This window comes from Oryctolagus cuniculus, chromosome 3, assembly GCF_964237555.1.
Source record: "Oryctolagus cuniculus chromosome 3, mOryCun1.1, whole genome shotgun sequence".
Taxonomy (NCBI): domain Eukaryota; kingdom Metazoa; phylum Chordata; class Mammalia; order Lagomorpha; family Leporidae; genus Oryctolagus; species Oryctolagus cuniculus.
This window is the reverse complement of record NC_091434.1, coordinates 8,480,300-8,501,008: the sequence shown is the minus strand read 5'-3', so window position 1 is coordinate 8,501,008 and position 20,709 is coordinate 8,480,300. Positions and strand designations below refer to the sequence as shown.

The 20,709-nt window shown below is 51.7% G+C and overlaps 1 protein-coding gene and 1 long non-coding RNA gene across 2 annotated transcripts in view; one reads left to right on the top strand and one right to left on the bottom strand.

The window, feature by feature from the left end:
• Nucleotides 1-8,921, top strand: part of SP100 (SP100 nuclear antigen) — a 99,209-nt gene extending 90,288 nt beyond the window's left edge. The window contains exons 14-17 of the mRNA XM_008259295.4: nucleotides 1,077-1,178; nucleotides 3,047-3,186; nucleotides 4,303-4,342; nucleotides 8,452-8,921. Of these exons, the coding sequence (XP_008257517.2) occupies nucleotides 1,077-1,178; nucleotides 3,047-3,186; nucleotides 4,303-4,342; nucleotides 8,452-8,576 (407 nt within the window). The 3' untranslated portion in view covers nucleotides 8,577-8,921. The remainder of the gene's footprint in view (nucleotides 1-1,076; nucleotides 1,179-3,046; nucleotides 3,187-4,302; nucleotides 4,343-8,451) is intronic.
• Nucleotides 8,922-11,364: 2,443 nt separating this feature from the next.
• LOC108176896 (uncharacterized) lies at nucleotides 11,365-20,028 on the bottom strand. Its single transcript, XR_001793657.3, has 3 exons — nucleotides 19,050-20,028; nucleotides 14,864-15,144; nucleotides 11,365-14,215 (listed from the first exon to the last, which is right to left on the bottom strand). It is a non-coding gene; the product is annotated as an uncharacterized lncRNA (long non-coding RNA).
• Nucleotides 20,029-20,709: the final 681 nt, after the last annotated feature.

Below are 20,709 nucleotides of genomic sequence, written 5' to 3'. Positions count from 1 at the left end.
TTTTTCTAATAGATTTATTTTTAAAAAAAGTGTCCTGCTAGACCCGCCACAGCTCTGATGGTTTATGCATCTCAGTGCTTGTGGAAGGACCATAGACAGCGCCCTCTTCCCACCCCTGAGTCTGTGGCCAGAAGGCCAGGAGCAGCTGCTCCTGCTGCCAAAGTTCGTTCTAAGATCTTTGCCACCTGCTTCAGTGGAATCCGATCCCAGTGGACCCCTGGTGGGGGTACAGCTCTCCCTGAGCAGCCAGCAAGTTCCTCTAAGCCCCCCCCACACACACACACACAGAGCTGACGAGAAGAAATGAAACAGCACAGAGGGCAGAGAGGGAGACTGATGCCTCCCACAGGCTGTCCACAGCTACCCCTCCCTGTTTCCCCAGTTCATGCCTCAAACAGGGGGCAAGACTAAAAGCTGAGGTTTTTTTCTCCATCTGCAAAACTTCAAATGCATAGTTGGACCGGAGGCAAGCCATGTGGTAGGTGGGTGTGGCCAGCAGCATGAGGAGTCAGACTCCGCCACACAAGGCAGGATTTTGGAGGGTTGGAGTGGAGGATGACATCATCTATAGGTATCTAGTCTGCCAAAAAAGAAAGACCTTAAAATGTAACTCACAGGGAATTCTCTGCACTGCATGTTAAGTTATAAAAAGAAAAATCCTGAGGCTAGCATAGTGACTTAGCAGGGTAAGCCACTGCATGCAGCACTGGCGTCCCATATCAGAGTCGCCAGTTGGAGTCTTGGCTGCTCTGTTTCCTGCTAATGTGCCTGGAAATGCAGCAGAAGATGGCCCAAGTACCTGGGCCCCTACCACCCCCACTGGGGACCCAGATGGAGTTCCTGGTTCCTGGCTTCAGTGCGGCCCAGACCTGGCTGTTGCAGCCATTTGGGGAGTGAGTCAGTAGACAGAATCTCTCTTTCTCCCTCTTTCTGTCACTTGGCCTTTCCAAGAAGTAAAAAAAAAAAAAAAAAAAAATCTTTAAAAAAAAGGATGGGGGAGGCGGGTTGCAAGATGAGTAGAGAGAGACAGTGCATAATAGTAGAAGATGGAATGAAACATAAATGCTTCCTTGCAGGTCCAAGAAATCCCATTGGCAAACATGCAGACTTTCTACTTCCTGAACTTCCTGTCACCTGTGGATTTATGAAGGGAATTCTACATAAGGAGTTGCTGAAAGGTGAGCTCGCAGTCTTGTCTGCTTCCACTGGAAATACCCATGCAAAGAATGTACTGTTTGGGGAGTAGATCCCTATCCTGGGGCCTCCAAGTCTAGCCCTGGCCTGGCAACTCACTAGGAGGACCTGTGGGACTCAGTCCACAGCCATGCTCTCCGCCAGGGATTATTAAAGTGAAGGGACGGACATACAGCAGTGTCGGGAAAAGGTGCTTGGGCAAAGTCCAGAGGAAATGAAGAGCTTCAGCACACAGGGTGTTCTCACCACACATGCCACATGTTGACCTCCAGGGAGGCTGCCCAGAGCCCAGGAGTCCAGGGTTTTATCAGAGGTTGGTCTCATAGGCAGCAGATGTCTTGTAGAAACCGCATTGTTTGCACACATGGTTGGGCATAGCTGGCCACCCTTGTCAGTTCTGAAGAGGGTAGAACCCTTCCCAAAATCCAGTACCCCAAGGCCAGTCCAGGGCCAACTTTACCTGAAGGACCCACTAAGGTGAGTCCCAGGCCCATGGTGCTACCTCTTTTCTGCACAACATTTTCCAACTTTTGGAAATTCATAAAGCATTAGCCTGTCAGGCTACCTCTCCTTACCATGGAAAAGTCCAAGGGAGGCCACTGAGCACCCAACACAATGTCGAGCACGTCAGACCAGGGTGGAAAATGCACACATCTGAGAAATCCCACGGAACCTTCATGGCCACATTCTTCAAAACAGCCTTACACTAAGTGGGAAGAGCCTAGAATTTGGAATCAGAAGAAAGACCTGCAACCAGCTTCTGCTGCCTCTACAGTATATCAGTCTGTTTTTCCATTTATGGTGAAAAACCAGAGGCAAGCTACTTTTCAAAGAAAAGAGGTTAATTTAGCTCTCAGTTTTGGAGGCTGGAAGTCCAAGATGAGGCAGCCTCCAGAGAGGACCTCCTGATGGACGGCACCATGACGGGGGGACATGAGAGAAGAGCACACTGCAAAACAGGAGACCAGAGACCAACCAGGGTCCCATTTTTCCTTCTGCAGGCAGTCCCTCAGTAACCTACGGACTTCCCATGAGGCCTGACCTCTTCAAGGCCCCACCACCTCTCATGTGGCTACACTGCAGACCAAGCATCCCACACACAAAGACTTGGGGGACACACTCAGAACATGCCCCTACCCTGACAGGTGCATCCTGTGTGAAAAGACATCAGCTGCTCTGACCCTGAACTTCCTCCTCTACAAATTGAGAACAACCATAAAACTTGCCTCTCCACATTAGTAGGAGAAAAAAAATGAGGTGCTAGATGGGAAATACTTTACAGTTGTACTGCTCATCTGTCACAACTACTCCCCACTTCCACAGCGTAGCTCTTTGGGCACCAATAAGTAGAAGTGTTTGCCCTATGACTCAGATACATATTTGTAATGCCAACTGTTCCCATGGGAAAACATTTCCATAATCACTTTTAACCTAAAATAGCCGTGAGTCCAAACTATGAGAAATAATTGATTGTCATTAGCTGGAGGAATAAAGTTATGCAAGACATGGCGGTTCTAAGTGCGGTGACAATTCCACATGGCCAGCGGGCTCACAAGAACGCAGAGGGTGATTTTGTGCCCTCAAAATACTACAAATACTACAAAAGGGTAAATATTGATGACAGTTATTCTCTACCTTGCTGTGTGAAGAGCAAAGACATTCATAGGACGTAGAGTCCCCTCCTGCCCTCACCTTTCAGGCTAAGTATGGAGCTCTGACGTCTGTTAGGGGAACACAATGGACCCTGAGCCCCAGATGGGTAGCCCCAAGTCCCCAGATCAAGTATGGTAGGAGGCTAGGCTTTCTTTGGTGTGTTCACTGTGGAGGAGCTCAGCTTGTCCTGGTCTTACAGGTGCCTCGGCGAAGTGTATAGAGTGTGACCTCGGGTGGCTCTCCCCTCGAGAATTTGAAGTTGCAGGAAACCACATAGCATCCAAGAACTGGAAGAAAAGTTTGCAGTGCCATGGATTTTCTCTGAAATCTCTGATCGAGGTATTCTGAGGACATGTGGCATCCATCAAAGGTTTACCGTCAGGATTCCCCAGCCCCAAGCTTTGGCAGAATTTGGTAGAATTTCTCCACGTCAGGAAGTCCATCCTGCCTGTGGTAGCGCTCACAGGCTCCCCCTGATCCAGTGCAGCCTGGTCCTCTCAGTGCATCCCTTTGAGAATAGGATGGCACTTTGTGATCTCTACTCTGCCACAAAGGAACTGTGCAACTGGGTCACGTGAGAGGAGGGGGAGGGTCTTGAGCTTTGGGAGCCAGTGTTACATGTACCATCACAGAATGGTAGATCTGAACATGATGAGTAGTGTGGGTAGCCCCTGGATTCCAGTGTATTTCCACTAGATTTCTTTTGATAAGTTACTCAAAGTTATCCTTGAAAAAGGACACAGGTTCATGGCATTATAAATCATGTCTTCTCTGCTCCTATCAACCTCCTGATGTGGACATGGCAGGGTCTCTGTTGCAGTCAAACCTCTGTCTTTCGATTCTAGGTGCTTTTTCTGCACAGCCTTAGACAGCCCTTGCTTGTCCCACTCTTGCAATAAAGAAAAGATTTTTGCAAAGCAAATATTTAGTGAGCTCCATCTGAGACCACAAGGGAGTTCAAGGTGTGAACCCCAAACCAGGAGGACGGGTGCACCCTCATAATCCCAGAACAGTGTGGTGCTGAGGCTGGGATGAGAGGCACCAGCAGGAGGAGATGAAGCAGCTGGTGGAGGGATGGTTGTTTCTGGCTTTGAGATCAAGGGCAGTGTCGTGGGACAGTCTGCTCTCAGCTGAGCCTTCGAACAAGAACAGGTCTGGCAAACTAGAGTGTAGAAGGGGCATTCTGCATACACAGAAAGGACAGTGTAAAAATCCGTTGCACTATGTGCTGAGACATTGCAGGTAATGAGGCTCCAGTCTTTGGCTGAGCTGACTGTGGAGGGTACAAAGCCTTTCAGCACTAGGGAATCATAGAAAATAATCTTCAAGAAGACACCTTGAATTTGAGCTGACAGTGAGACATCCAGGCAGGAATTACAGGAAGGTAGTCATAGACACAAGCTCACAGAATAAAAGCAAAGATCGATCACTTCATTCATCATTTGTGTCTTTCAGGAAGGTCTTCTACCAGAGCCAAAAGGAACCAGGAAAAAAAGTAATTATCACGTGACCTCCCGCCAACGCCGCATCTGTCAGATCTTTGATTTTCCATGTGCATCACTTTAGAGTGTTTTAAAGTGACCAATCGTGATAAAGTGCGATTTTATAAATGGTGCCTTTTGCGGTTGATGCTTTCAAACTTCACGCAGTGTAAGAGGCAGGACATCTTCGAGCACTGAGAAATGGAGACAGAGGTGGGAACAGTCCTGCAAGAATCGATCCCAGGGGACCTGACCCTGCATGTGTTTTTTCGGTAGGAGATCCGAGTGTCAGACTCTCTTAGGATGAAGTCTAAAAGATGGGACTGGAGTTGGAGAAGCAAGCATGAGTTTGAGAATGCACAAGGCATTGAGTAGCTATCACCTTTGCACCCTCAGCTTAATCACTGATCGTTTTCCATTGTAGTTTTGAGTTTGCTTGAGTTCTATCCTTAATGGAATAAGGAGCAAACTGTCCTTAGAAACATCCCATGGTCACTCCAAGTGACCTAATGTAGAATTCCCCGGGGACGTACGGTGCCCAGTGGAGTAAACAAGAACGCATTCTCTCCCTTTCACTCACACCTTGCCTCCAGCGTGTATACACACACACACTCGTACACACACACGCGCACACACACACACATACACACAACTTCTTCAAAGGAAATTTTTTTTCCTTTGCCACATACTTGAGAATAGATGGACGGGAACAGAACACCCTGCTGATCTGGAAGGCGGGAAGGACTTCTGTTTCCATAGCCTGTGACAGAGCTGACCTTCCACGTGTCTCCCACCCCAGGAAGTCACAATCGTCACAAAGCTGGCCCTGGGCCACCTCCTCTGGCTTGGTGACTAGAGTCACTGATGAGCGCCAACAGCCGCTGCAGTTGCTGGAGATGGAGACAGTACTTGATTTGTTCACTAAGAGAGGCCGGGGCAGCTCAGCCTAGGCTAATCACCTGAGCTGGCCATTCCCCTCTCTCCATTCCGTGTCTGCTCACAGCTCCCAGCAGTGGAACCAACTCGGTGCTCAGAGGCTCTCTCAAGGTTCTTCCAGCCCAGCCCATGGCTTCTAACTCTTGTGTCACTCCCAGCACCGTGTGGCAGGCACTGCTGTTGGCAGCTTCCCTGCCTATATGGTCCTGTTAAACCCACCAGTGAGAGACCAGGTGCTCAGGGATAGCAAGATGTGAGAATCCAACCTGGGAGCCGGTGCTGTGGCCTAGCAGGGAAAGCCGCCACCTGCAGCACTGGTTCAACCCCCAGCTGCCCCACTTCCAATACAGCTCCCTGCTAATGCACCTGGGAAAGCAGTGGAAGATGGCCCAAGTGCCTGGACCCCTGCACCCACATGAGAAACTCGGAACCTAGCTCCTGGCTTCAGATCAGCCCAGATTTGGCTATTGTGGCCATTTGGGGAGTAAACCAGCCAATGGAAGATATCTCTCTCTCTCTCTCTCTCTCTCTCTCTCTCTCTAACTCTGCCTTTCAAATAAAAAACAAATAAATCTTTTTTTTTTTTTGACAGGCAGAGTGGACAGTGAGAGAGAGAGAGAGAGAGAGGTCTTCCTTTTGCCGTTGGTTCACCCTCCAATGGCCACTGCGGCCGGCGCACTGTGGCCGGCGCACCGCACTGATCCGAAGGCAGGAGCCAGGTGCTTCTGGTCTCCCTGGTCTCCCATGGGTTGCAGGGCCCAAGCACTTGGGCCATCCTCCACTGCACTCCCTGGCCATAGCAGAGAGCTGGCCTGGAAGAGGGGGCAACCAGGACAGAATCCGGCACCCCGACCGGGACTAGAACCCGGTGTGCCGGCGCCGCAAGGCGGAGGATTAGCCTATTGAGCCACGGCGCCGGCCAAAACAAATAAATATTTTAAAAAATCCAAGCTGGTCATTTACCAGGTGCTACGACATCCCCTCTCCTGAGTGACAGCTGCATACATTTGCTCATGCTCTTATGAATCGAATCAGTGAACAACTGTGGAACAATTCAAGTGCTGGTGATGTGTGGCCAGGGTGGCAGCACTGTGTCAGCTGCAGCTCTGGAGACTTCGGGCACTTTTTGTCTTCAGGGCTGTGTCCCTACGAGAGCTGCAGGAGGCGACGTGGCTCTTTTCTGGGCCACCTGAATGGCCCTGGACTCTTGTCACAGGGGCCCTCAGGGGGTGCGTCCTCAGCCTGATGGCCGCTGCAGCTCCTCTGGTGGGATGGCATTCCCAATTTAGAGAGAAAAGGGAGGACCAGTGCAGCTTCTCCTGCTCCGTCTGGAATCCAAGGCCAGACCTGCGTCAGGGCTTCCAAAGACGCACCTCAGGGGTCAGCGAGCCAGGGCCTGAAGCTCACTTTGGGCCAAGCTGTCATGGACACATAAGCGAATGCTGCTCTGTCCTCTAGACAGACATCCAGGCCCATAAATGTGTTACGAAATGAAACAAAGTGGGGGCTGTGGCACAAACCACTTAAATAAAGAATTCTGTTCGGTGCCAGCATCATGGCTCAGCAGGTGAAGCCATGCTTGTGTCACCAGCATCCCATGTGACTGCCAGTTCAAGTCCCAGCGATTCCACTTCCAGTCCAACTCCCTACTAATGCTCCCGGGAAGGCAGTAGGTGATAGCCCAAGTGCCTGGGCCCATACTACCCACGGGTGAAACCCAGACGGGGTTCCTGGCTCCTGGTTTCAGCCTGGCCCAACCCCAGCTGTTGTAGCCATTTGGGGAGTAAACCAGCAGATGGGAGATAGATCTCTCTCTCTCTCTCTCTCTCTCTCTCTAATTGCCTTTCAAATTAAAAAAAAAAAAAATAAAGTATCTTACAAAATGAAACAACACTTCTGATCTGACACAGAGCCACTGCCTCCTAAACTTTGCTGTGGACCACAAGGTCTTCTGGAGAAATCTCTGCTCCGTGTGGTTCCTTTTATTTTGAGGAGGGAGACGTCTAAGTGTCGCTTGGCTACATGCCAAGAGCACATGTTCTAGAATCCCAATGTTTGACCTTGTGGAGTCTTACCAATCCCAGGGATGTCTGCACTTCTTCTCTTTCAGCCAGGAAACTCAAAATGTGAAGTGTGCAGCCAAGAGCAAATACTGCTCTGCCGTGTCACTTGTTCAAAATCCTGTCATCAGGACTTCCACATCCCACCTGTAGAAGATTGGGGGTTAGTAAGACACAGCCCCGTCCCTTCCACCTGCCCCCACGGTGCCATCGGAGGGCACGGGTGTCAACATGTGCCTTTGCCTGCTGGGCAGTCTGTAGCTTTTTCATCAAGCCCGTCTACAGCGCCAGCTCTGCACCGTGGGTCCCTGGAGCAGGAACAGAGTGGCCACAGGGAGAGTATCTCTAGGACAGCTCACCACGTCTCCCTGATTTTCAAGAGCCCCGCAGCACAAAGCCTGGTAGACACAGCTGGAGAATGAATCTTGGGGCAAATGGAAGGCTCTGACCCTGTTGGCGGACTTCTTCTCTGAGAAGTTCCTGCAGGAAGATTTTAGGGTTTAGAGGCCATGTCAGAGTCGAGGAAGCCTGCAGCTTTTGCTCTGTGCTTATTCAGTAAAGTTAAAACATAAAAACTGGTTCCCCTGAGTCTTCCTATGGTCTGATTGATTCAACATGGCCGGAGACTCCAGTCCTTAAGCTTCTGATTTCCAACACTTGGTGGTGGCAAACAGGGCTCATTATCAAACTCACAGAGGCTCATATGGAAACTCCAGGTTTGAAGGTGAATGAGGGTCCATCGCTGTGAGCATCTCACTCAGGAGGCTGCCACCAGTGCTACTACTGTTGACAGGAGTGGAGTGTCTTTGGCTACTGAACCCCATGCATCTACAAGAGGGAAATCGGATATAAGATGGAAACTACTAGTCAACCCAGCACAGAGGACTTTAGCCACCCTAGGACCCATGACTGACAGACCCTGCCTTTGCTCACTTAATACCCAGCCTCCTAGGAACCCTCAGAGTTGCATCATTTGCAAGAAAAAAGCTACTGAGGAAGGGCGCCCAGAGAACCACCCACCTCTCAGGAGTCTGAGGTCCTGATGAGGCTGATGCTGTCTGGCTGTCCAAGGACCAGATGGTGAGTCGTGTTGTGAACCCAAAGCCTGCTCTTTTCTGTTCCTGCAGGAGGAGTGCAGAGGGCCAGAGGGAGAACTGTGTCTCAAGGCAAACCACTGCGCTTCCACCCACGTGCTCAAACACCAGGATTTGGATTCCAAAGAAAACCCCATTCCGTGGGGCCGGCACTGTGACGTAGCAGGTAAAGCTGCCGCCTACAGTGCCGGCATCCCATATGGGCACTGGTTGGAGTCCTGGCTGCTCCACTTCCAATCCAGCTCTCTGCTATGGCCTGGGAAAGCAGTAGAAGATGGCCCAAGTCCTTAGGTCCCTGCACCTGCGTGGGAGACCTGGAAGAAGCTCCTGGCTCCTGACTTCGGATTGGCGCAGCTCCAGCCATTGCGGCCAACTGGGGAGTGAACCTGCAGGATGGAAGACTCTCTCTCTCTCTCTCTCTCTCTCTCTCTCTCTCTCTCTCTGCCACTCCTTCTCTCTGTGTGTAACTCTGACTTTCAAATAAATAAGTAAATCAAAACATTCATGTTTGCTTAAAAGAGTCTGTGTTCTGGGAATCGCGTGTCCTGCCTGGACACGAGAATGAGCCCATTCTCTCTATTTGCCTTTCCCTCAAAATCGCCTTCATCTTCTGCAGGAATGTGAGTTGCTCCTCTTGCAGGTGCACTGTGATTCAGACAGTACCAGATGGTGTAAGTACCGGCAGCAAAGCCCCAAACTGACAACAGCCCAGGGTACAGGTGGGGCAAATAAGAACAGAGCTGGGGGTGTGGCTGCAAACGTGACCAGGTCCCCCGGCTGTGCTGTCTTCTGGACAGGCGGTTGTCACCCACAGAGGACACCAGGCAGGAAGAAGAGTGTGCTTAAGGCAACTGGTGCTTCTCTTCTCTAAAGAAAGCTGCTGTTGAAGACCCCCATTACAACAGGGTCTGCTTGTCTCAAAGCAGCAAGTCAATCCCGAACACCAGGGCAGTGGCAGAACGCGGGTGGAGCCGGGAGTCGGGCTGCTATCGCTGGACTCCCTGAGGGATTAATGGGGGGGGGGGTGGATCTTACAGATTAAAGCTGGGGTTCAGCAGTGCACCATGAGCTTGTGTGCACTCAAGCTGGTCTCTGGCTGGTCCACGGCGCTGGTGGCTTTCCTTTGATTGGTCAATGGTAGGAAGTCACTGTGTTCTCCTGACAATGCTGTGATGGCCACGTGGACTCTTGTTTGGTCAGGGCCGGCGGTTCTTGTGAAGCATCTCAAATGGAGCCCAGTTTCAGGACATTAACTGTGGAGGTAATAACTGATTGGCGTCTTGTGAGCTGGATTATATGGCACTAGCCTGATCCGTGCACCACTTCCCTTAAGTTGGTGAGTTCATCCTCCAAGCGGAGTTGTCAAAGTGGAGACAAAGGAGCCACAGGCTGGGGGAGGGATGAAGTCTACATCCAAGGCGTTGGGGGTGGGCGCTTGGTTTAAACACCACACCAAATTCCTCCAATTTCAAAGTCTTGGATTTCTTGACATCAGAATTTCCTATTCCTGTGACAGAAGGTTAACAAGGATTCCCAAGGGTGAGAGTCAAAGAAAAAGGAAAAGGTCATTCACTGGCCCTAGATGTTTCTGTACCATCGTGTTGTTACAAATAATATATGCTGTGTTTAAATGCCAAGCAGCTAGAATCTGGACAAGTTAAATCTATCAATAAATGTCCCACTAGGAATCAGCCTGCAATGTATAGGTTGAGCGTCCCTAACCCAAACTTCTGAAACTCCAAATTCTCCAAATCTGAAATGTTTTGAGTGCTGCTGACAAGATAGCACAAGAGGAAAATCCCACACAATCAAGCTTTGCTTCATGCATAAAATTATTAAAAAGAATGTATAACATTACCTGCAGGCCATGTATACAAGGCGGAAATGGAACATAAATGAATTTTTTTGGTGCAGAAACTCAGGCTGCATCCACAGTGTATCTCATTGTATATATGCCAAAATCCCCAAATCTCAAAAGCCGGAAATCTGAAATCCTTCTGTGTCGCTCCCCCTCTTCGTGGAGGAACGACACTAAACCCTGCCTAGGTTTCCTATCCGAGTCACGGCACCATTATGTCGCTCTCCCTCTTCGTGGAGGAACGACACAGGACCCTGTGTTGTTCTTTCGTCTGCTCGGCCCTCCCCGGGTTTGCTGCTGGTTCTTCCCGGGTTGGCTACCGACCCTTCCACCTCCGTGGAAGGGCGGTTCCCCCTGCCACATTCCCCACTTCTGCGGGGGAGCGGCACACCGCCGGCCGGCTCTCTCGGAGGCTGCACAGGTGTTCCCCTTAGATGTTCCCCTTAGATGTTCCTGGTGCATGCCGTCTCTCTCCTCCTTTATAGTCCTCTTCCACCAATCCCAACTCTGCTACCCACACGCCGAGTACACTGCTCTCCTCCAATCAGGAGCAGGTCCTACAGTTTATTGGTTGAACTGGAGGCAGCTGTGTAGAAGCTGTTTACTCCTCTCCCAGCGCCATATTGTGGGAGAGTAGATGCATAGAATAAGTCTTAATTCCAGTAACTTAGTCTAGTCCGAGTTGCTCCCCACACTTCTGGTACCTGAAAGTGCGGACAAAGGGACGCACCACGTGCAGTGCTACTGCTGCTCCTGTGTCCTCCAGACAGAGAGAAGCAACCAGCCTCCCGGCTCTGGACTCATTGCTACCTCACTCTGGCTCGGGGGCATCTGGTGCTGGGAGTGCAGCCTCAGTGGACAGTGGCGATGGCTGTGTCCATCTCTGCTTCTTCAGGACAGTAAATTCGTCAGCCTGGCACTTCAACTCGAGGCCGAATTTGAGAAGAATTTCAGAAATATTTTTGCAATTCAGTAAACCAGCAAGAGCACATCTCAGATTAGGCCCACTGTTGGTTAGTGTAGCCTGGTTCTGAACCACACACCACCCCACCCTTGCCACAACACACACACACACACACACACACACACACACACTTCAAACCATTCTCAGCCACTCCTACTCATTTTTTCTAAATAAAATTTAAAATTGTCAGGTTCTCTGGTTGAATCACTTGAAGTGGAAGTTACCATTGAAACATAGCCCAGTTTTTCTACAGAAGATCCCTCCCATTTATTCAGATATTCTATTCGATTCTTCAGCAACATATTCTTTGCCTACACAGGACTGAAATCTTTGTTTTCATTCTCAAAGTGTTTTATATTTTCTTGTTGGTGCTGTGAAAGTAATCTCTCCCTATTATATTTCATTACTGGCTATTGACTGTTACAGAAGGCTACTGAGATAGATAGATAGATAGATAGACAGACAGACAGACATAGAGATATCACTGGTTACCTTACTGAATACTGGACAGTGTTGTTTTTTGCCTGGTATCCATTGGCATGAGGAAGCCTGTGGTGTATATATAACACTTCCAACTTTGAATCCATGGGATAGTGATTGATTCAGCTGATTCCTAGCTGGACACTAAAACCCCTGACAAGTCTTCATTCTGTTGGAGAATGGCTCTGCCTGGATGGTGTAGGTCAGTTGCTCCATGTCGCCTCTTGATACAATCACAAATCATTTTTTATAAGTAGGTATACACTCTAAAATAACAACAAAAGCAGAGACTAGTAAAAGCATAAACCAGTACCACAGTCATTTATTGTCAGTATTACATGTTACGTCCTGTGCATCATTGCACCTGCTGTTCTTTTCTACGCCTGGCGGCACGGGAAAGTTGTTTGTCCCAGCATCACTGCAGACACGAGTAATGCCTGGCACCGTGGTGTTAGGATAGCGTAACATCGCTGGCTGCCCTTATAGATACTGCCCATTGTTGGCTAAAACACCATTATGGAGCACATGACTATACGGACATGGGCAATATGCAGGGACAGTAGCAGCTCTCAGAGAGGTGGCTTGTAAGTCAAGCTCAAATACCATCCAGCTAAAAAAGCAAGGAGGGTGTGCAAAGACCAGGTATGGGGGGTGACCAGGAAAAGTATGGTACACAAGAGTTTGGTTTGTGGGACAAATTTAGGGCGCCTTATCCGGTGATAGAATCCTTCTCTTGCTGGTACATGGGAGCCCTTAAGGAATGAAGATTTTCTGCTTCTGGAGTTTTTCCCATATCTGCTGTTTCTCAAAATAACCCTTCTGCCAAAGCGGCAGGTTTTGAGTTGGCGTATTCTGGTCTCTGATTCCTCTGCATGTAGACCACACAGGAAAAACTTAACTGCAGCTGACGGAAGCGCTGGCAGAACGTGCACTGGGGGCCCAAAAGGAGCTGCACCCCGGGCCCTCTCCCACTCTTCTGCACCTTCCCTGGGGGCTGCAGTGACTGTTCCTCCTCACTCCCCAAGTTCTGGTGAGACGCGAAACCCCTTGGCCGCATCATGAACGCGTGCCATCACTCCTGCCGCATCCTATGTCACCAGCCCCTTTTTCATTTCCATGCTTCCCTGAGGACAAGGGACACGGGCAGCTGGCACCTTTGCCCTTGGTGTGAGCTGTCTGTGCAAGTCTGATAAGGATGGCGGACTTCTGCTGGCCGAAGCGTACTGCTGGTCCTGCTGCTACTTGGCACCATGACGGAAGGAGTGAATGCCAAGGCCGTGCCTCTACAGAGGGGCTTCCTGGAACTCAGGATCCTGAGGCCATGGACCAATTGCATATTCTTTGAGCCATGCTTTAGATTTTTTTTCTGGAAGCCCTGCTACTACCCTAAAAATTGAATGTATTGTAAAACAGACCTATGGTGAAGCGGCTTCCAGTCATTTGGGAAGCATGGGATGCAGAGGAACCTTGGTGAGCATTCTGATGTCTGCAGGCTTTGGCACAGTGTAACGGGATTATCAGTAACAGTAACTGTAGAAACGCCTCCCAGTGCTCTGACAGCAACTGGGGACGAATCCTCCCCGTCTCTCGTCTCGTCTCTCGGATGTCATTCATGTAGCGATTCCTGTGCAGCTCACTCTGATTAACTTTGTAAACAACAAAAAAGTAAGGGACCAAGGTGAAAAATGTACATTTTATTCATTGAAATATATAGCTTAAAGTATGACATAAAATTGCGTAAGACATAAGCAAGCTATAAACTACATGATTAAGAAACTTATTAAACTGTTCAAATAGAAAAAAAGTCTCAACCTAGAAGGGCCCATCATTTCTTTATCAGCCGACTCTGCCACCAGAGGCAATGTGCTCATCGCGGGAGGAAGAGCGCCACCTACTGGAAGCGGACGACCTCTTTCAGGACAATCGGCTGAGCCTCAGAAATGATCATTTCTGGTTGGTACAGAAATTATTTCTCCAGCACACATGTCCCCATTCAAATAGGGAATTTTCACAGTCGGGATGGGTAATTTTGAATTTTAAATGAATTTATGTATTATGAGTGAAAGGTTTAAAATCGTATCTGATGGACGAGCACCTGGCCAAGTACTTAAGGGTGTTGGTTGAGTACTTGAGTTCAAGTCCTGGCCCTGCCGCCAATCCCAGCTTCCTGCTGTTTCTGGTACCTCTGCCTCGGCTTCAGCCATGAAGACCTTGGAAGCCACTTGGTGACAATGGCAGAACCACCATCAGCCAGAGTTCCTATAAGACTGTGTGGATCAAAGCTCTCCAGCCTTGCACTGGTTGTGTGGGCAAGAAATAAACGTCTTCAAGTGAATCAGCAAGCAGGGGCCTGTCTCTGACAGCAGCCATCCCAGTTGCTTTAGAGACACTGCCATCAATGCCGGATGTGGACAGGCAGCGAGGAAACACATCAGAGGCTGGAGGGGAGAGGCCCAGGTCATGCAGCAGCAAGTCCTCCAGCAGTTCTCACATGCCTGTATTTTTTTGAGAGAGAGAGAGAGAGAGAGAAAGGTCTTCTTTCCGTTGGTTCACTCCCCAAATGGCTGCCACGGCCAGCACTGCACCAATGCGAGGCCAGGAGCCAGGTGCTTCCTCCTGGTCTCCCATGGGGTGCAGGGCCCAAGCACCTGGGCCATCCTCTACTGTTCTCCCAGGCCACAGCAGAGAGCTGGACTGGAAGAGGAGCAGCTGGGACTAGAACCCGGCGCCCATATGGGATGCCAGCGCCGCAGGCAGAGGACTAACCAAGTGAGCCACGGCGCCGGCCTGTATTTTATTATTATCACTTATTCTAGAGGCAGAGTTACAGACAGAGGAAGAGATGGAGAAAGAGGTTTTCCAGCCACTGGTTTACTCCCCAAATGGCCACAACAGCAGGGCTGGACCAGGCCAAAGCCAGGAGCCAGGGGCTTCTTCTGGGTCTCCCACATGGGTGCAAGGGCCCCAGCACTTGGGCCATCCTCCACTGTCTGATTTAGGCATGTCTCTTTATTAGAATTGAGCTTTGTGTGTCCAGGAGTCAAGCTTTAAGTCTCATTGAGACTGCAAAACCCAGCGATCAATGTTCATACACCATGATTGCCTGATTGACAAGACAGGGATAAAACAGTAACCCAACTCACCTCTTCAGGTTGTCTGGGGAAAAAAAATACCTTCTTATTTGGAAAAGACTGCCATTCGCCAATGACACGCTGGAGGACATTTTCATCTGAAGTTGTCCTTTCTGACACGGACGAGACGGAGAAGAGTTGTCTGCTGAGACCTTTTCCACAAGTGCCCAAAGGACAGCGCTACCAGCCAGCAGAGTGCTCAGCCCTCGGTGTGTTGCAGAAGACAGCATGGCAACAGGTGCACGGGACATCACCCCGTGAAGTCAAGGTGTTACGTGTGCAGGCGCCCAGGGCTTCAAAAAGTTCATGGAATAATTATGCATGGATTTCCAAAAAAAATTTAAGATTGATTTATTTGAAAGGCAGAGTTACAGAAAGAAGGAGAAAGAGATCTTCCATCTGCTGGTTCACTCCCCAAAGGACTACAGCGGCCAGTGCTGGGCCAGGCTGAAGCCAGCAGCCAAGAGTTTCATCTGGGTCTCCCATGTGGGTGGGTACAGGGGCCCAAGCACTTGGGCCATCTTCCGCTGCTTTCCCAGGTGCATTAGAGCTGGATCAGGAAGTGAAGCACCCAGAACTTGAACCAGAGCCCCTATGGGATGCAGGTGTCGCAGGCAGAGGCTTAACCGCTGTGCCAAATTTCTGGCCCCTCAAAAACATTTTGCAACAAAATAAACATACTTCCTTGTGCCTCCCCATCTGTCTCCAGTCCACTCAGCTTCCCAGGCTACCCTGTTTGGATGCTTCCCATATTTGACAACAAACTTCTGTCATTTAAGTCATTGTGTGTTGGTTAAAAATATATCATGGAAATCAATAAAGCACATCTTCTTTAACTTCCAAAAAAAACCAGCAAATTATTAAAATGAATCTTTCATTGGAAAATGCACATTTTGATAATGAGGTATCTTATTTGCTATTAACCCTAGTATGTGCTTCCAAACAAGTTCTGTTCATAAAATCTGTAGAAGAGAAACAGTTACAGTTTAACAAAAACCATAAATCCCAGCTCGGACGTTTCAGTGCTGTGAGTTAAGCTTGGGATGCTGGCCTGCTACGGAGGAGAGCCTGGGGTGACTCCCAGCTCCTCTGCTTCTGATCCAGCTCCCTGCTAACGCAGCTGGTAAACAGCAAGTGACGGCCCAAGTGCTCGGATTCCTGTCTCCATGTGGGAGACCCAGATGGAGCTCCTGGCTCTTGGCTTCAGCCTGGCCCAGCTCTGGCTGTTGTGGCCACTTGGGGAGTGAACCAGTAGATGAAAGACTCTCTCTCTCTGCCTCTCTCTCTCTCTGCTTTTCAAACAAATAAATAAAATCTTTATTTTTAAAAAAATGGACACTGGCCGGCGCCACGGCTCAACAGGCTAATCCTCCACCTAGCGGCGCCGGCACACTGAGTTCTAGTCCCAGTCGGGGCGCCGGATTCTGTCCCGGTTGCCCCTCTTCCAGTCCAGCTCTCTGCTGTGGCCCGGGAGTGCAGTGGAGGATGGCCCAAGTGCTTGGGCCCTGCACCCCATGGGAGACCAGGAGAAGCACCTGGCTCCTGCCTTCAGATCAGCATGGTGCACCGGCCATGGCGGCCATTGGAGGGTGAACCAACGGCAAAGGAAGACCTTTCTCTCTGTCTCTCTCACTGTCCACTCTGCCTGTCAAAAAAAAAAAAAAATGGACACTGTCACATGTTGAGAAGAAGGGAATGAACGGCAAACCTGGGTATCACTGATGGCGTGGGCATCAGTACTGGAGAAAACCAACCACAGCTGCTGAAGCCACCCGGTGACCCAGGAGTGACACTCCCAGGCTACACCAGAGACGATGCAAAGCCTGCAAAACACGCCCGGTTTCACACGGTTCCATCACACCCAAGTCAGGGGCCGTGTCTTCCCACAGCAGCTGCCACTTTCTACCTCACTTCTCAGAGCTCAGCTTTCCCTCCTTCACAGTCTAGAGCTGGTTTTATAACCCAGTTCAAAGAAATCCAGGAACCAACCTAGTCATAAGTAGCAAACAGGAAAAGCTCACTACCAGAGAGAGTGCCTCGGCTGTCAGCTGCCCCACTGCGGGCTGCCTGGTCCTGCCCTTCCTAGCCTCAGAGTGCGATAGGGACAAGCCACCATCGGAGTTATCTGTGTTCTCCTGGGTCCAGTCTGGGATTCCCCACAAGGCTCCCGGGGTCAGAACAGCAGGTCTGAACCGACTCGCCCGGAGAGCCAAAGGTGAGCTGGCAGTGTTATGAACACACAGAACGTGGGGTCTCTTTTCCGGTTTCTGAGTTTCTCATCTCTCCTGGGAATGCGGTGGCAGGGACGAGGAGAAGGACCTGTGGCATGAAGGCCTGGAGGGCCAGGGAGAGCCTCAACCCAGGGCAGGAGCGGGGGCAGCTCAGGGGGGTCCACCGGGGCAGGGGCAAGAGGCCAGGAAAGTGTGCTTGACCTAACAGGACCAGAGCTGCTTCCGGGTGAGAAGCAGTTTACAGTGCAGGGAAGGAACCCCTCTGTAGTGGAATGAGAAGGCCATGCCAAGATGGCCGCTGGCAACAGAAACTGCCTGGCAACAGGCTGTGATTGGTTAGGGCATAGATCACCCCTTGACCGGATTGGCTGCTTTGGCTATATAAGCTGCTGTAGCAACTGAAATAAACGAGTCTGCTGGCTGCTCGCCTCTGGGACTCCTGGGGTCTGTGTGGTGACTCCGGGCCTCCTCTCAGGAACGAATCCACCTCAACACCCCTCTGTCCGCCATTTTCCCTGCTGAGATTGCTGTGGGAGGGGAGAGGGGAAGCCAGAAGCTTCCAGGCGGCGCTCAGGCCTGGCCTGGCTTGGCTAGCACACTGTCTGCTGAGTGGACAAGTGAGACCCCTACAGGGTCTTGGCTACAGGGCTGGAGGGAGCTGAATGCTGTACCTTAGAAAGTAGGGAGAATGTTCCTAGAATTTCTGGAAAGCAGCCAGGTCACTGGGGCCAGAGGCAGGAGGCAAGATGGCGGGCAAGGCCAACCTCCCAAAGGAAGCGGGAGGCATTGCAGTCACGCCGCCTCTCCCTGCCAGGTGGGCTCCCGGTTCTGCTTGGCTAGCAGAATTTGGCAGAAGTGACGCCGAGCTGGTGCCAGGGCCACACGTGCGCCCTATCAGAAGTGGACTGCCTGGCCCCGTGACCCCAGACCCTGCTCCGCGGGGCCATCATCTGCATTCCTGAGGCCCCGCCCAGTCAGGACGCCCAGCCCGCCCAGTCAGGACACCCCACGGAAATGCCGCGTCTGACAGCTTCTGCAAACACCAGCCCCCGCCCCACTGAGATACCCTTCTCCTACCCTCATCTCGCCCCACCCCAACTCTTCCCCTCACCCAACTCAACTCCCCACCACCCAGAAGAAAGGACAAAGCAAGCCGCACCAGCCGGCACAGCAACGCCCTCCCGCCATGCCCTTAGCTGGCCAGGGCCACACAAACCCTGGGTAAATGTGGGCAGCCCCTCTCTCTCTATTAACGAGCTCGCCCTGGCTGGGAAGGTCTCCTCTGTCCCACTCCTACCTCCTCCCAAACACAAAGCCAGGCGCTAAGGAGATGAAGAGAAGCAGGCGGCGCGGAGCCCTTGGATGGACGGACAGACAGACGGACTCCCGGCTCTGCCTTCTCAGCCACTGGCTCTGGACGCGGGTCTAGAACAGGGAGCAGCACGGAGACCGTGGGAAGCCAGCCCGCCCGCTGCCAGGGCTACACTCAAAGAACCAGTGCCTCAAACGGGTATCTGTATTCCAGCAACCCCAGGAGCACCAGTGGCACACACAGCGGTGTGTTATCCACCCCATCAGTCTTTGCTGGGTACTGTAACACAGGTAAATGAAATAGCTACCAGATTCCACTTACATGAAGCACTTAGAGTAGGCAAATCTGGGGCCCGCGTTGTGATGCAAGGGGTAAAGCCTGTAGCACTGGCACCCCAAAGAAGCATCCTGTCCCGGCTGCTCCACTTCCGATCCGGCTCCCTACTGATGTGCCTGGGGAAGCAGCTGAGGATGCCCCAGGTGCTTGGGCCCCTGCACCCACGTGGGAGACCTGGAAGGAGCGCCTGGCTCCTGACTTCAGCCAGATGGCCATTTGGGGAGTGAACCCGCAGACCAAAGCGCTCTCTCGCTCTCTCTCTCTGCCTGTCAAATAAATAAATAAAGCTTTAAAAAAAAATAGAACAGACAATTCATACCAACAGAAAGTGGAATGGAGACCCACAAGTGGCAGAAGCAGGAGGCAGGCACGGGTTTGTCCAGCAGGTAGAGCTTGCGCTGGGATCGAGGGAAACCGCAGCTCGTGGCGACAGCCACCCAGCACGCGTGACGCGCTGACTCTGAGCTGTATGCTCACAACGATAAAAGATCACTTAGTGGAGATGGTCAATACGCGTCTGTTATCGTAACTGACAGCCACGGGCGGCGCTCGGGTCGTTGGCACTTGCAGCTCTGCGCGATCCCGCGGGTGGGGCCGCGCCCTCTCGAGGAGCCGACCGTCCCGCCGTTCCGGGTCTGCAGCAGGCGCCTGGCCCCCTCCCCTGCTCGCACCCCGGTGCCAACTCCACCTGCCCGCAAGCGTCGCGGTCTAAGAGAACACAGCGCAGAAACCACAGAGGAGGAAACCGCGGGCCCCCGCTCCCGGGTCCCCTGAGAGAGGAACCCCGGCCGCAGGAGGCCGGGCGCGGGCGCGGACGCGGGCGGAGCCCCGGCTGCTGCTCGTGCACCCGCAAGAGCAGGTGCGCGGCGGCGGCATCCGGGCGGGGGCGCGAGCATCCGCTCTGCCGCCGCCGGCGCAGCAGGTGTCCCGGGCCGGCCCCAGGGCCCAGCCCCGAGCTCGGAGCGCGCGCTCCGGACCCAGCTGGTCAGCAGCAGTTCCCCCGAGCCTCTCCAGGGAGTTCCGGAAATGCCACCTGCAAAGTACATCACTGCTGACTCGGGAGAGGCTTTCTCAGGTCTCCCCTCTTCGGCCCAAAGACCAAGATCTCCCCAAAAGTAGCTCAGTGGCCACCCACCCGGAGACGCCCCTAAGTTAGCTGTCCCCTCCCCCACTCACGCCTGCAGGGCTGAGGGGCGTCCGCTCGTCTTCCCCGGGGCGCCCCCTCTCTCGCGTCACTCCGCCTGCTGCCAGCTCACGCCTGAGAGGCCGCTGCGGAGCCCTCGGAGGGTGCAGGGCATGCCCCCTCCCCTGCACCCCGCAGGGCGCGGCCGCTGCCCCCCCCCAAGACCGCCCCATCCTCCAGGGGAGCGCACCCAGCAGAAGCGAACCTCGCGCTGCGGTTGGATTTTCTTGTTAATACCAGCAAGAGAAACTCCAGCCGAAATTTGCATTTCACCGCCCGAAGAACGTGGGGGTCCCACCTCCTCGCCTCGCTCCAGATTCTCTAGAGCGTATACACTGCCCTCTGGCGGCAGGATGTTGCTGGTGCTCTTGCCCGCTTTACAAGTGCATTGAGTGTCATTTATCCCAAAATGCTGGGGGCCAGAATGTTTGGGATTTCGTTGTTTTTTTTTTTTTTTTTTCAGGTTTGGAACATTTGCATATGCGTAATGAGCGATCTTGGGGGGTGGGAGCCAGTTATAAACACAAAACTCACTTCTGTTTCATGTACACCTTAAACACACAGCTGGAAGACCATTTTCTACAAGTGTTTTTAGTGCACGTGCCTTTCTCTGCTACCCGACGCACAAACCAGGGGTGGAATTTCCCACTTGGGGCAACAGGAAGTTTTGAATTTTTACAGTTCTGGATTTGGGGTTTTCGTATTAACGACGCTGAATCTGTACGCGTGCATTGTATCTTTTCCCCTCGTAATTAATTCAAACAGAAACCTTTTCTCAACCCTCTAAACAAGCTGC